The sequence below is a fragment of the Lepisosteus oculatus genome, chromosome 11, assembly GCF_040954835.1.
Source record: "Lepisosteus oculatus isolate fLepOcu1 chromosome 11, fLepOcu1.hap2, whole genome shotgun sequence".
In the NCBI taxonomy this organism is placed as follows: Eukaryota; Metazoa; Chordata; class Actinopteri; order Semionotiformes; family Lepisosteidae; genus Lepisosteus; species Lepisosteus oculatus.
In genome coordinates this window covers 21,882,839-21,898,075 of record NC_090706.1, presented here as the reverse complement: position 1 = coordinate 21,898,075, position 15,237 = coordinate 21,882,839, and the positions used below count along the sequence as shown (strand labels likewise).

The window sequence follows — 15,237 nt, the reverse complement described above, 5'->3', positions numbered from 1 at the left end:
ATTTCTAAGCAAAATTAATTTGTAGGGTGTCAGTATTCCGTGTTATACCAGTGGGTTTAATTTTAAATTAATTTCGATTGGTGTGATTTAAACTGGAATCTTAATACTCGTATGGTGAACTATTTGTTGGTTCAAATTAATGTGCTTCAATCGTCGCTGAGTAGGCACTAGTAAAGCATAACTGGGACCAGGGAAAGAAAACAGAGATCAATAGAATATCTGATTCTGCTCTTCATTACATTGAAGTCATTTTAAATTGTAGCATAATGGTAGTGTTGTGCCAGTCATGTGGTAGCAACACAGATGGAAATTCATCTTTCCATCAACCCAGACATTTTTTGTTTTCTTTCCGAAGTTTAATCTGAGTTTTCTTCTGCACCTGCATTATTTTTTCCTTCCAGAAAAAGAGCAATATATTCCATGTAATGTTCCAAAATGAATGGAAAACACAAAGGGCTCAGTACTTTCTCTCACTCCACCTCTCGCCATTTCTCAGCTGTTCTCTCCTGCAGTGGGGTTTCTGTAGTGATGGTTGCACTCAAACTTCTCCTCAGATACGGAGACAGGCCAGGAGTGAATTCTAGCCTTTGCATTTAGGTCAGAATATTCTTTAGTCCATGCTTTTTGAGCATAAGTGCGCTTTTTGTCAAAAAAGTACCTTCAAATAGTTGAACATTATTTTTATTTGTATTTACTGATTTTAGTTGCTTTACTTTCTATAGGCTGATGTGTCAAAATGTATAGGCCCATTTTTAAACAAAACAAAAACCTAAAATTGTAGTATATGCATTACTTGAAATATTTAAAAAATCTTCATTTTACTTGAAACGTGACCTGATGTAACTTGTCAATTTCACAGAATATCCAATCCAATACCGACAGAACAAAATAAATAAGAGCTGTTAAGACTGTCAGTGCACCAAACGGTGTGGTCTGATTACAATGCCACATTCCAAATTCTAAATCCCATTGTAACAGATATTGTACAGCCCACTACCAGAATACCAGATTAACAGATTAACATGAAACTAACAATCTTTGAAAGTCACGCTTCTGTGAAAAAACACATTGATCAATCTTACTATCACGGTATTAGGCTGTATGTTGGAATTAAGTAGACGTTCTGGTTTTTACCCTTAAATCCCCAGTGTTGTTCTACAGGGAATCCTCATTGAATTCTTTGGATCAATCTTTCTTAGCAGTCAATAAAATGCATTAAATCCTCAATCCATTAGATTAATGCACTAAGGAAAATCATGAAAGTTGAATATAAAACAAAGCTACTGAACATATCCTCCTAGCTCTCTTTTACTTTAAAAAAAGTGTTTTTCAAACAAGTCAGATGCCCAATATCTGTCTCTGTGCCCTCCATTCTTGTAAGAATGTGAGACTGCCCCAAGAAAAGTCCAGGTGATCGAGTTGATAATTGACTGAGAAACAGGCAATTTTTTGCTAAAGAAACTGCACTTAATTTGATCAGCACAATTATTGTAATGAGTGAATTACACAGAGATGTTATTAAACGTACCTAACTGTGTTACACACTGATTACCAATGTAGTGTTCTTCAGTAAAAGAAGCTTTGTTTAGCATGCTTTAAAAAAAATGATGACAAATAGTAAGAAGAAAATGAAAATAGCAGCTTTCAAAGAAGGATGACAGACATTGATTAAATTATAACAATATTCAAGATGTTTTTATTGGTAAAATGTTTATTTAAAAATATGACCACACCATGGTAATCAGCAATGACAATTATTAACAGTTTAGTTCTCAATTGCCATGTTAATGTATTTCAGTTTCCAGACAACTTTAAAAATCCTGTGCTGTCCTAAGTGTCTAGAATTTATCTGGGGCCAAGTGGCAACAGTAGTTTATCCATCTACTTCTGACACCTGCTGTTCCCAGTGCAAAGCTAGTCTAGTTCAATTGTACTGTAAATTTTAACAGGCTCTTGCATAAAATCTGAGCAAGCATCAATTCAGTTCTTTTAGGGCTTGTCTGTGAAGTTCATAATCTCAAATATCAGAGGCCCCAATTTCCAGACAAGCAATGTAGCCGTGTTTCTTCTTGCTGTGATTGCATCAGGCACAATTTCATCTGCAGTCGACTCACTTAGTATGAATTCCTTTTTCCTTAAATTTTTTCAGGTACAGCAACCAAGTTCATCTTCATATTCTTTCAGCTTCTCCTTTGCCCACTCTCCTAAAAAAAAATGTGCAACTATCTTGAGAATATCATGAACTGATATTCTGAAAGCTGGCTGAAATATGTCTGCTTGCTTGTTGATATTGTGACCACAGTGATGTCAATTCAATGAGCACAGAGAGATTCAGCTGAGAGAATGGTCTCATATTCTCGTATTTAAACAGTAAGTCAGAACATGCTTTCTCCCACACATGCATGATTGGTTCAGAAATCGGGTTCTCTTGAATCTTATGTAAACCAAAACAGTTCTGCTTTGTACACAGACCAAGATGTAAATTCAATATATAAAGCAGAATCCAGATTTCAAAATTATTTAAATATGTTTCTTTAAATGAGAAGTGGCAGGTATTCCACAAGGATATGAAATACATGCAGCCTGGTCCCATCCCATTTACCTGACAAATGGAAAGGGGTAGCTTGTGGAACTGCATGTTCACTAAAATTGAGAACCGGGGAGTGTCCTGGCAGGGGAAGCTGATGGATATCCAGTCCCTGAATAAAATTCATTTGGTTCAACCCAAAAGAGTTTGTGAAACTGTTTTAAGATGCATAAAAGCTAAAATACAGTAAAACATAGTCATGCATCATACTGATAAGTGTAAAACTTACAAATCAAAATCATGATTGCATTCTATAAACATTAGCCAGATCCAGAAAAAAATTCAGTAATCCCATTTCAATCGCAAGGGTTGCATTCCTGGAAAACCTTGCAGAATGTAAATTTGCAGTTGGTACATTTCAGACTTTATGGGAGAAACAGGATGTGTGGAACCACCTTTTGAAATAGTTCAAGTAGGTAGCTGCGTTAACATGCATAGGCTGCAAAGGAACAAGTAAAAGTTTATTCCATGCTGAAAAAAGAAGAAAACAAGGCTCCACAGCCGAACCCTTGCATTTCTTTTCGTCATGGAATAAACCTTTACTTCTTCCTTTGCAACTTTTGTAATACCATTCTACTATGGCAGAATTCAGAGTGCTGTCTGGAAACAAGAAAGAACCTAATGGCAGGAAACAGAGCACCTGAGAGACAGTGACGTGAACAGCTGACAAAACACTGCTAGCTCACCTCTAGTACAGCCACCAGAAAGGACATAACACCTTTTGCTTGTAAAACGTATTCCTCTCTTGAACTTTTAACAAGATTCTTGTACATTCACTTAATTTATATGCATATTTAGAAGCATTTTTTGTTTGGGTCATATGGTATAACACTTTAGGCAAATATGGTGTACCACTGGCAACATGGTACAGTAGCCACATTCTCCTATATTGTGCAAATAGTGCATCAAATCTATCAACAGCCCTATTGCTTTGACCTTCTCAAAACTAATCATAAATATTTAGAGGATAAAATAAAGACATCACTGATGTGGCACACTTGCAACACGAGATTCTTTGACCTTTCACATACACTTAGGAGCCAATTTAATTGCTTATTTAACTACTGTGTATATATATTTGAGAAATTGTATACTGTAACTATTTTAATCACTATCACTGCATGGTATCAGCTATCAATGCAAAATGTAGTACACTGTGCAACAAATGTGCAGCGCTTAGCAACACTGGACACTTCATCCTTTTTCATACACTTAAAAGCTCTTTTAATTTATTTAATCAAATATTAATAATCATCCCAGCCCAATGTAATAATGTACACTTTATGCGCAGAGCACTTTAAGAATGTGAGAAAAATTGTGGACACGCAATCAGCACTTATTTAGCTCGTGGATATTGAATATCGTGTCATGGAAGGTAAAATGGTATAGAGAAAACTATGTGGATACTCAAAACCACATAAGATAAATTTGCGTATAGCTAGGAATTACTGTATATGGCAAATCCCAACTACAAAAAGGAAGGAAAAATCCCTGAATACAGAGAGCCATATAAATTTCCACCTGCATTCTCTTTCATAGGTCGAGGCACCTTTTATCCCTAAATGCAAGGGGCCAGGCGACACCAGCAATTTTGATGACTACGAGGAAGAGGAAATCCGAGTCTCCTTCACTGAGAAGTGTGCAAAGGAGTTCAGCGAGTTCTAGATCACTGGAGCAATAGAGGAAGTGATTGAGAGAGATATAGGAGACACAGCGAGGAGGCAGGTGCGCTCTCTCTCATACAACGGCAAAACCAGATACACCAGCGCAAAAAGAGGAGATCATCGCAAGCCAGCAGAGTTGCCTTTTTTGTGTCCGTTTTCATAAAGGGGAAGGTGGGGGGAGGGGGGTTAGAGTACATTTCATGACCATGATACATCCGTTTGGCAGCTGGGATTGGCGAGGCGAGCTAGGATTGGGGGTGCTATGGCCGCCATCTTTTATTTTTTTTCTCTGAGCTGACCAAGGTTTTGTGCCGAAACCCATTTGAATCATTCGCAACACTGCCCGTCGACTTTGTTTCAAAAGCCGTACTTTCGCTTCAGATGGCAGGAAGCAACTGTGACCTCAGGGTTCACTTATTTTAAAATCCGCTCTCCTCCCATTGCCAGGACTTAGCATTTAGAAGTAACATCCTCTCTTAACTATGTACTCCTTTCGTGAGATCCAGTTCAAATGCAAACAACACAGTTTCCGGGATAAATGTTCCTGACTGAACGAAGCTGCAGGGAGTTTGACCCACTGATGTAGTAATTCAACAAAATTTAAGAAATTAATGGAAATTACCTGTACAGCCTCCCTAAATTATAAGATGGATATGCAACAATAAAATGATTTTAACATTTAACTAAAAAAAATGAGAGTGAGCAGGTATATTGTGAAGAAAACATTCCACAGCTTTTAATAGTTATCATATGAAAAGGGTATTCAGAAAAGGAGAAAAATGCAGAAAGTTATGTCTGATAGATATCGCTCTGACTAGAATATACTGTAGGGTTTGCAAACTCCTCACTGATTTCTGTAAGCCATATAATAGAAGACTTCAAATGAGCTAGCTTGTTTTCAATAGTAAGCCTTATGGAAGTTTACCTTGGTAAATTCTAGGATTTTAATGCTTTGCTTAGTTTTGCTGTACTTTCAACATGGTTAAACTTTCTTTTACTGGGCGTTAATCCAACAGACCATGGGAATGTCATTGATCATGAGAAATTATTGTAAGGAATGTTAGTATAATACACCATAGTATGTGGTCCAGTATAGTAATGCACAGAGAAGACACGTTATGGTAAAACCACTTTAAAAAATACCACGGTAAAAGTTGAAAATCCTATGGTAGATTTATCACGGTAGATATTTTTAAAATCTGAACCCATTTTAATATAGACAAAAATTAAATTCAGACATTTATTTGTGTGCAATTTGGATTATATTAAGTATAAAGTGATTATTTTAGCTGCATGAAATTTAATCACTTGCGCAGTTATTCTCAAAGCACCAGAAACATCACTTTCTCTAGAACGGAAACTTCCTCCAACAATATCCTAACACCCATACCATAAAACTGATTTTCATTTTACTAGTATTTGCTTGTGCGTAACCACTATGCACAGTGGATAATATGTAGATGTGTAAGTTGTGAGCCCATACAGTATTTCCCTCTCCATCTTGGTTGCAGCCTCACCAGCTGCCAGATTCTCACAGCCCAGACAAGTGCTACACCTCCTATGCAGAAAGTCCAGTCCTTGCTGTGGGGACAGGAGGGGAGTGACATCATCATAACCATCTCATGTCGCACTACAAGATGTGTTACACATGTGCCTGTGTATCAGAAAATTTGTGATGTGTGTATATTTTGACACTTAAAACCCTGTAAAGTTTTAAATAAATGGTGATGGTGAGGATCAACTGTAAAGAGAAGGGAAGACTTCTGAAGCATTGCTCTTCTAAGTATAAGAAAAAGTCATCAATGTACCAAACCATAGTACCTCAACTAGATTCAAGACATCACATGTATTTGAGCAAAAAAAATCTATCCTTTGTTTTTGTGTCCCTAGACATTTTCTGTGTGGGTGCTTGCATTTGTAAGTGGATCAAAACGAAAGACAACTGTGGTGATTATGAATGGTTTCTGACTTAATCACTGATTTACCTTTTACATGTGCTATTTTAAAATCCTTGTGTAGACTAAAGTGTTTTGTTTTATTGGGAACATTGGTAACATACAACTGTAATTTTAACTTCTACAAACGGAAAGTCTCCCAGTGGAAAAAAATGTAATCAAAAACTTACTGAACTGATTAACATACATTTTGATAATTTTGCATATGTTGCTTTTATTTTCATTAACAGTATATGGCAAAAAGAGTTAAAACTTAAGTGATTGTTTTAGATATAGTTTTCAATAAAGCTGCCAAGCCCAGCCAAACATATAGACACAATTGTGTTTAATTGAATGAGTATAAAGAGTAACATCAAAACCAGACATTAATTTTACTCTGATTATTAAAAGTCCAGTCAACCTTAGAAAGATACTGGAAAAGCAACAAAATACTATATCACCATGAAGGCCATGGCCTTTAAAATGAAGGATTCTGGCTCCCGTTGAAACTAGTTCAGAATTTCTTTTGTTAATGTTCACTTACGTCCAGATTTCTGTAAAGTGCAGTAACTGTAAGATGTAGATGAAGGATTTTGTACACAAGGGATCTCTGGTTTTTGGATTTCTATCTTGATATTCACCCAATGTTACTCCAGCCCCTCTTTCTTTTCTTAAAAAAAAAGTCCTACTTCCTAAGCCTTGGTTTTGCTTAAGAACCACAAGGTTTCTTTTTAAATATGTGGCTAAGCACCCTGTTGTGTGGAACTCTGTACTTATGCTTTGCTCTTGGAGTCTACTGTCGACGTCGCCCATGCCTTTCTCAATCTGCTTGTTGATTCCTACATCTAGTGATGCCGTGGTGGGTGGGTTTGCAGTGCATCTTGGGGGAGATGTTTTAATAAAGAAGGACCTTTGTCTCTGTCTCCAAGTGGAAAGACAGCACTGACACACATGCTGTGATTATTTCCTGCACACGAGAGCTGACCAGCTGGAGGTCTGAGGACTTTGAGGTTTGAGGGCCATTTTATTTCTGACTGCCTGTTAAAATCCCCTGCCTCTTGTGCCATCTGATGGTGTTTCTGTCAGTTTATCTTACCCTTTTAGGGTGTCTGCAATAAGATCAAACTGGACAGTTCATATGTGATCTGGGCTAAGATTGACCCCATTACACCACAGCAAATTAACCCTCTATGTTTTCTCATATTGTTTTTCTTTCAGTATCACAGCTGTGCTACTCTGCATGTGCAGACATGGCAATGCCACAGTATAGAAACTCATTTACAAAAACAGATAATACAGGTGACAGGTTCATCAAATAACAAAGTGTTTTCATTTTGAACTGGCTTTAATATCCAAACCATGCTAAAACTCGAAATGCCACGGTAAAACCATCCAAACTTATTAAGGAATCTCCAGGGTTTCCTGCTTTAGTAAGTGAAAATAAATTTCTAAGATGCAAGGGGGGAAATAAGACATTTTCCTTGAGGTCATGCTCTGTAGATCTCGTAATCGAAAATTATCATCTTGGACATCTTCAATGGACGGTCATGTGATGCTTTTTAAGTTACACCTCAAATTGAACACTTTGCTAATCCAGGATTAATTTTAGTTACATGTGAATGGGAAAGACTTTCCCCAGATCCAGCTATTTTTTTCTCCATTATGAAATAATGCCACCAGTGAAAAAGCATAGTTTCCCATCCAGGTTCAGTTTTCAAGGTCAGTATTACTTAAGATCAGCCATTTGTTTTCAGTTCTATAGTTTACAGTGACATACAGCTATGACCTGCTGTTGAAATTGAATTAAGATAGAGCAAAGATGTAGTTTTTTTATATATATATAGTTAATAGCATTATGCAGAAGTAAGGTTTCTGGTGATTCATTTTTGACTGAAATTCTCATACATTTCCTTGTTTTTCAGACAGGCATTGGTTTCCTTTTCCCAACAAGCAACACTAATAAATAATGAAGTCCAAGGTATATCACTTACCTCATCAGATTCTTCCAGGTAGAAGGAAGATAAAATACTCTTAAATTTAATCAGAATTACTTGGTTCATGGCTCTTAAAGGCTCTTAAAAGATTAATACTTTAAAAGTCTTCAGGCACAGCTGTTCAAACCCAGTTTTGTATTCTGTACTTCCTGTCCTTTCAAAGAAGAGGAAATGAAACTCTAGACTTAGTTCAGTACTCCTTCATGTGGTGCCATTCACTTTCTGTTAGACTTTCTTTTTGGAGCCCCTATTTAAAATGCATTTTTTCTACTAAAAATGAATTTGTCATAGAGTGAGTATAGAGGATATTGGGATTTATATTTATTTTTGTAACATGGAAAATGTTTATATGAAGCAAATGTTTCTGGAGACATGCAAAAGTGAAAACACAAAGATTTTAAAGCTAATTTTCTCAGTCTTTAAAGAATTGTGTAAGCTATGTAGCATTCTTGAGAATTCTTTAAAGAAAAATGGACTGAATTCTGTATATTATTTAGTACTTTCTTTTTAGAATAGGCAGTCTTTTAAAATATATATTTTGAAGGAGAGTCTTTTAGTAATGTTACTGTGACTCTTTGCTGAATGCCTTCCTGAAAAACAACCATTTAGCATTATGTGAGTCTGGTTTCACATAATATGTTCAACATCTGGGTAAAATCTGGAAATGCATTCAGTTCAATGCTGAAAGTCAAGTTTCTGTCAGTTCTTACGGTTGCATGTTTCATTCAGAAGTTAACTGAAAACAATTTCTTTCATGACCATAAGGGGGCTCTCTTCCTGTATTATTGTATGTATGCCCATTGCAGCCCTGTAATGAGGAATGTCCTGAATTAATTCCTTGTTTTATAGGCGGTCTACTTCCAAAGACCAGTTACTCTGTTGTTCAAAGAGGATTTTATCTTTGGAAACCAATTTATGTTGAGTATCTGTTTGCCAGACTGACACGCATTGCTTGATTTAAAATAATGTTGCTCACAATGCAGGAAAATCAGAAATTAGTCCCATTCCTTTCTTCTTTTACCAGTCATAAATATTCTTTGCTATTCAGTTATGTTCTTCTCACATGAATTCATTTAGTCCTCACATGACTTTAAAATATTCTTTGTATAAAAGGCTGAATTGTACAAGAAGACCATTTTAATGCATTATTTTAAAGTTTTACTGTTCTTGTGTATTCTGGTTAACTAAGGAAAGTGCTCTCTTTGTTATGACATAAGTCCTCCTTTGCTTAAAGTGGGGTTGTTGGAAGGCAAGATTGATATCAGGCAAGAATCTCACTTGCAGATGTGTAAAGGGCACGGAGATGCCAAGTTTTTAATTTTGGTTTCATCAGCCTAGCACCTTATTTTTCATCCTTTCACTTCCCTCTCGCCTCTTTTTATGCTGTTTTCAGTGTCTTTTTTTCAGCATCTCTGTGCTTTCTCCTTCTCCATTGGAAATACCACCTGTTTCCAATATATTGTTAAAGCAAAAATGTTTTACTTTTTAAACCAATAAATAAAGTATTTTTTTCTTTTTTTTCATATTTTGTAAGTGTATTTACAATCACATAATTGTTTCCTCCGGAGATTAATAAAGTTTTGGTGTGCAGTTTGTCATCCCCTGTGGGAAAGACTGCTGTTTAATCTTCTCTGCCTTTCACAGTCTTAATTCTTCTGCCCTCTCTTCCATCCAGAATGGCAGAGAACCTTAGCAAACAGCAAACACAGAAAAATACAACAAAACGTCTGTAATATTTTGCAACATATTAAGTATCATTCCAATAAAGTTTTACTTGTTATAATTGAAACTTCTCTGTAAGAGTTATTCATTTTCATTTTCTACACATAAGATACCAGATTGTTTTTGGGTTTTTTTTTTGGGGGGGGGGGGGGAATGCTGCTTTGTTTCACTCTGCATATCTATTGTAAGATCACAAATTCTTCTATGCAAGAGCCACCACCCCTGTATGACACATGGCAAGTGAGAAGAGTTATACAACTACAAGGTCATCTTTGGAAGCCAAAGAAGAAGCTAAGTTATATTTTGGCCTCAAACTGTTTCACACCACAGAAAAATAACAGTGTTCATTCTTCTGTTTTTGTTTTGTTTTGTTCTAGATGGGGTCTTTGTTGATCATAATCATAGCCATTTGTCCAGATAAAACTTCAGCCCCAATGCCACAATAAGTTAGGAAATGGAAAGCTCCTTCAGATATTTGGTTTATAATTTCATATTTGCACATAGGTCAAAATGCTTAGTATATTTTTTTGTTGGTACTTCACCCCATTTGGAGTCTAAAGGGGTCTTCAAGGATCACCCATTAATGGTACAAAGACATACAGTAGGTAGGAATTTTACTGCATCAGAAAGTGAAGCATCACAGCTAAAAGATACAGCACTTAAGTAATATGTTATTGGTATTTTCAAACCCTGTTCTAGCAGAACATCTTACCTGGAAACAGGAAAAAAGTCTAATCTGCTTTACATTAACAAGTGGAAGAAAGCCTTAACTGCTAGTTTCACAATAAAAGGTTCTCTTCTCCATATTAATTTCTTCCGTCTAAAATGAGTCCCCTCCCAGTTATTTCTATTTGGGATAGAGACCTGCATTAGTTTGACAGTACCACTGATAGGGATACTGTACAGTGCCTTGCGAAAGTATTCGGCCCCCTTGAACTTTTCAACCTTTTGCCACATTTCAGGCTTCAAACATAAAGATATAAATTTTTTATTTTATGTGAAGAATCACCAACAAGTGGGACACAATTTTGAAGTGGAACGAAATCTATTGGATTTTTGAAACTTTTTTAACTAATAAAAAAATGAAAAGTGGGGCGTGCAAAATTATTCGGCCCCTTTACTTTCAGTGCAGCAAACTCACTCCAGAAGTTCAGCGAGGATCTCTGAATGATCCAATGTTGTCCTAAATGACTGATGGTGATAAATAGAATCCACCTGTGTGTAATCAAGTCTCTGTATAAATGCACCTGCTCTGTGATAGTCTCAAGGTTCTGTTGAAAGCGCAGAGAGCATCATGAAGACCAAGGAACACACCAGGCAGGTCCGTAATACTGTTGTGGAGAAGTTTAAAGCCGGATTTGGATACAAAAAGATTTCCCAAGCTTCAAACATCCCAAGGAGCACTGTGCAAGCGATCATCTTGAAATGGAAGGAGTATCAGACCACTGCAAATCTACCAAGACCTGGCCGTCCCTCTAAACTTTCAGCTCAGACAAGGAGAAGACTGATCAGAGATGCAGCCAAGAGGCCCATGATCACTCTGGATGAACTGCAGAGAACTACAGCTGAGGTGGGAGAGTCTGTCCATAGGACAACAATCAGTCTTACACTGCACAAATCTGGCCTTTATGGAAGAGTGGCAAGAAGAAAGCCATTTCTCAAAGATATCCATAAAAAGTCTCGTCTAAAGTTTGCCACAAGCCACCTGGGAGACACCCCAAACATGTGGAAGAAGGTACTCTGGTCAGATGAAACCAAAATCGAACTTTTTGGCCACAATGCAAAACGATATGTTTGGCGTAAAAGCAACACAGCTCATCACCCTCAACACACCATCCCCACTGTCAAACATGGTGGTGGCAGCATCATGGTTTGGGCCTGCTTTTCTTCAGCAGGGACAGGGAAGATGGTTAAAATTGAGGGGAAGATGGATGCAGCCAAATACAGGACCATTCTGGATGAAAACCTGTTGGAGTCTGCAAAAGACCTGAAACTGGGATGGAGATTTATCTTCCAACAAGACAATGATCCCAAACATACAGCAAAATCTACAAAGGAGTGGTTCACAAATAAACGTATCCAGGTGTTTGAATGGCCAAGTCAAAGTCCAGACCTGAATCCAATCGAGAATCTGTGGAAAGAGCTGAAAACTGCTGTTCACAAACGCTCTCCATCCAACCTCACTGAGCTCGAGCTGTTTTGCAAGGAAGAATGGGCAAGAATTTCAGTCTCTCAATGTGCAAAACTGATAGAGACATACCCCAAGCGAGTTGCAGCTGTAATCGCAGCAAAAGGTGGCTCTACAAAGCATTAACGCAAGGGGGCCGAATAATTTTGCACGCCCCACTTTTCATTTTTTTATTAGTTAAAAAAGTTTCAAAAATCCAATAGATTTCGTTCCACTTCACAATTGTGTCCCACTTGTTGGTGATTCTTCACATAAAATAAAAAATTTATATCTTTATGTTTGAAGCCTGAAAAGTGGCAAAAGGTTGAAAAGTTCAAGGGGGCCGAATACTTTCGCAAGGCACTGTATGTGCTTAAGACTTTCTTTGTCTAAGAGATTAGTGTACCAGTCACCTTAGGTTTGCATATAGAACACATGCAATACAATACTGGCACTGGCTGATGGTCCAGTGGTGAAGATACAGGACTGATATACCAGGAGGACAGCTGGTGCAGTGGTTAAGATACAGAACTGTTACACCAGGAGGACAGCTGGTCCAGTGGTTAAGATACAGAGCTGTTGCATCAGAAGGAGAGCTGATCCAGTGGTTTCAGGACCATTACACCAGGAAGTCAGTTGGCCCAACTCAAGTCAACACAACTTTTTCTTCTGTGTGCTCCAGATGAATGTTAAACCAAGTTTCTGTTTAGCAGCTCTGTGGTTGTAGTGAATACTCTATGTCTCATATTCTAATTCATAAATTACCTTAATAAACTGATGAGCAATTTACCTCCCACAATTGTTCAGTTCATTTTTATTTTTTTTAATGAACACAAATGAAATTGTTTTTTTGCTTTATGCTTTCATAAAAAGTACTTTAAAAACATAACTTGATATCTGATCATTCCCTTGGGCATAAATATTATCCAGTTCATCACTGGATGGGAATATTAAATTTATTCCTTTTTTAATTGTATAATGTTAGCATGCCCAAAGGGGTTGAGCAACCTGTTGACCTTGGACCCCTAGAGTTTTTGGTCCCACTCCTCTGTTGTCTTCTGGTTTTTCTGTTCTGTATTCACAACATGTAAGGTCACTTGCTTTGTTAAGTGCCTTGGGGCAACCTTGTTGTGAAAGGTGCTATATAAAAATAACTTGAATTTAATATTGCTGCTTTTTAAAACAATATAAAGATATTGGTATATTTTTATTATGTAACTTTCATTAAAGATTCTGTTGTTCTCAGTTAATCTTGATGTTATTACAAATCCAACTGAAATCCATTTAAACATTTATACAGCTTTACGTTAAGTAGAACAAACATATTTGGTGAAATCCATGGTATTTTCACAGAACAAGTAAAGGTTTATTCCATGCTGAAAAGAGAAAAAAAGAAACACAAAATTTCAGCTGTGAAGCCTACCTCAGAGCTGCTAAAAACAGAAATGTGGTTTAACATTCATCTGAAACACAGAGCAGAAAAAAATTTATCTTGACTCTCAGGTCAATGGTAGACTCAAGTTGGGCCAGCTGACCTCCTGGTGTAATGGTCCGGTATCATGATGACTGGATGAGCTGTTCTCCTGCTGTAATCAGCCCTGTGTCTTAGCAACTGGACCAGCTTTCCTCCCTTATGTAACAGCTAAGGGATCTTAGCTGATTTTAACCACTGGACCAGCTGTCCTCCTGGTGTAACAGGCCTGTATCTTAACGACTGGATGAGCTGTTCTCCTGGTGTGATCAGCCATGTATCTTAGCCACTGGACCAGCTGTCCTCCTGGTAAAACAGCCCTGTATCTTAACCACTGACCAGCTATCTTCCTGCTGTAACAGTCCTGTACCTTTACCACCAGACCAGGAGGACAACCAGGAGTTATCCTCCTGGTGTAACAGCCCTGTATTTTATGCTGTATACATTATACATACATTAACAAAGGTACCTCTTTGCATAGCAAACCCTTTTACTTTATCTGTATTTTAAATATACAACTTTGCCTCCTCCTAATATAAAAGCTCTTTGCCCTACTAGTGAAATCTCTTAGCTTCCTATTATAATACGCTGTTGCCCTAACTACTGATGAACACACTACTGTGTATAGTACAAATAATGTAATGTAACAGCTTCATCATATTAATGAATTCTAATTATTTGTAGACTAGAGCAACTAAACTAAACATAGAAAAAGGTTGTATGAAACTGGAAACACATCTTCTGCTGTATATTCCCAGAGAAGGCTTAACAACTTTCCACACACGTCAATGTTTTGATTTTGTTTTCTGTCTACTTAAGTAAGATCCCAGTGACTACTTTACTATGTATTTTATACGAGATCATTCATATCAATTCAGCAAATACTTTGGGGAGTGATTGCATAACTACCTTTAGAATTGGATACAATAAACTAAGCATTCAGTGATAGACAGTAATGCAATTTCCACACCAGTAGCAATAACCATTCAAAAGCTTTGTAAATTGAAAATTCAAAGCTGATCTCTAAATTCAGCTTTCAGCTTTTTATGACACTGTTTCATTAGTATTGCTCATTATGTTTAGATTTTATTTTTAATTTACAGCTGGATTTGGTCTGATGGCCTTTGAACGAATGCACAAATTGCTTCTTCATAGTGCTTCACTATGCTATTTTCTGTGGGGAATTGCAGAATCCCTCATTTAGCCAAAGAAAGCCATCTGTGAGGTTGCTAATGTTAACTAATAAATAGTTTACATACGTATGTCTTTTCAAAACCTTAACAGAAAAGGTTTTGAGAGAACTCATTTAGTGTTTGTTTAGGATAAGTAACACCTACTGTATATAGCCAGATGCTTATTTTCTTTATCACTAGAAAATACATATTTATTTTCTAATATGAAATACTATCCAGCTATGCTGGATAAATGACTCTCATTCCTCCACCTGATCTGTGGGATCGTGGGACAGCTAAAGCAGAATAGCTGCTGTATGTCCACCAGAGTAGTGCTGTACTTCAGTGGAGGATGACATGGGAATCTTCCTATATTTAAAGCAATTTGAGCTGTATAAATGCAAGGATTTATTATTTGTCATTTTTTCTTTGTTTTTACTCTCTGAATATTTTTATCCTTTCTTTCATTTTGCTCATTTCAGAACCTCCAATTGATTCTTTATGTCTTAAGCCACAGTAACGACTC

General features: G+C 36.9%; 1 protein-coding gene across 4 annotated transcripts in view; it reads left to right on the top strand.

The window, feature by feature from the left end:
- The window catches only part of LOC102686951 (cAMP-dependent protein kinase catalytic subunit alpha), an 82,943-nt gene extending 72,975 nt beyond the window's left edge, over positions 1-9,968 (top strand). For all 4 annotated transcript variants that reach the window (XM_015349488.2, XM_069195926.1, XM_015349487.2 and 1 more), the window contains exon 10: positions 4,127-9,968. In XM_015349488.2, the coding sequence (XP_015204974.1) occupies positions 4,127-4,252 (126 nt within the window). In that variant the 3' untranslated portion in view covers positions 4,253-9,968. The remainder of the gene's footprint in view (positions 1-4,126) is intronic.
- The last annotated feature ends 5,269 nt before the right edge of the window (positions 9,969-15,237 follow it).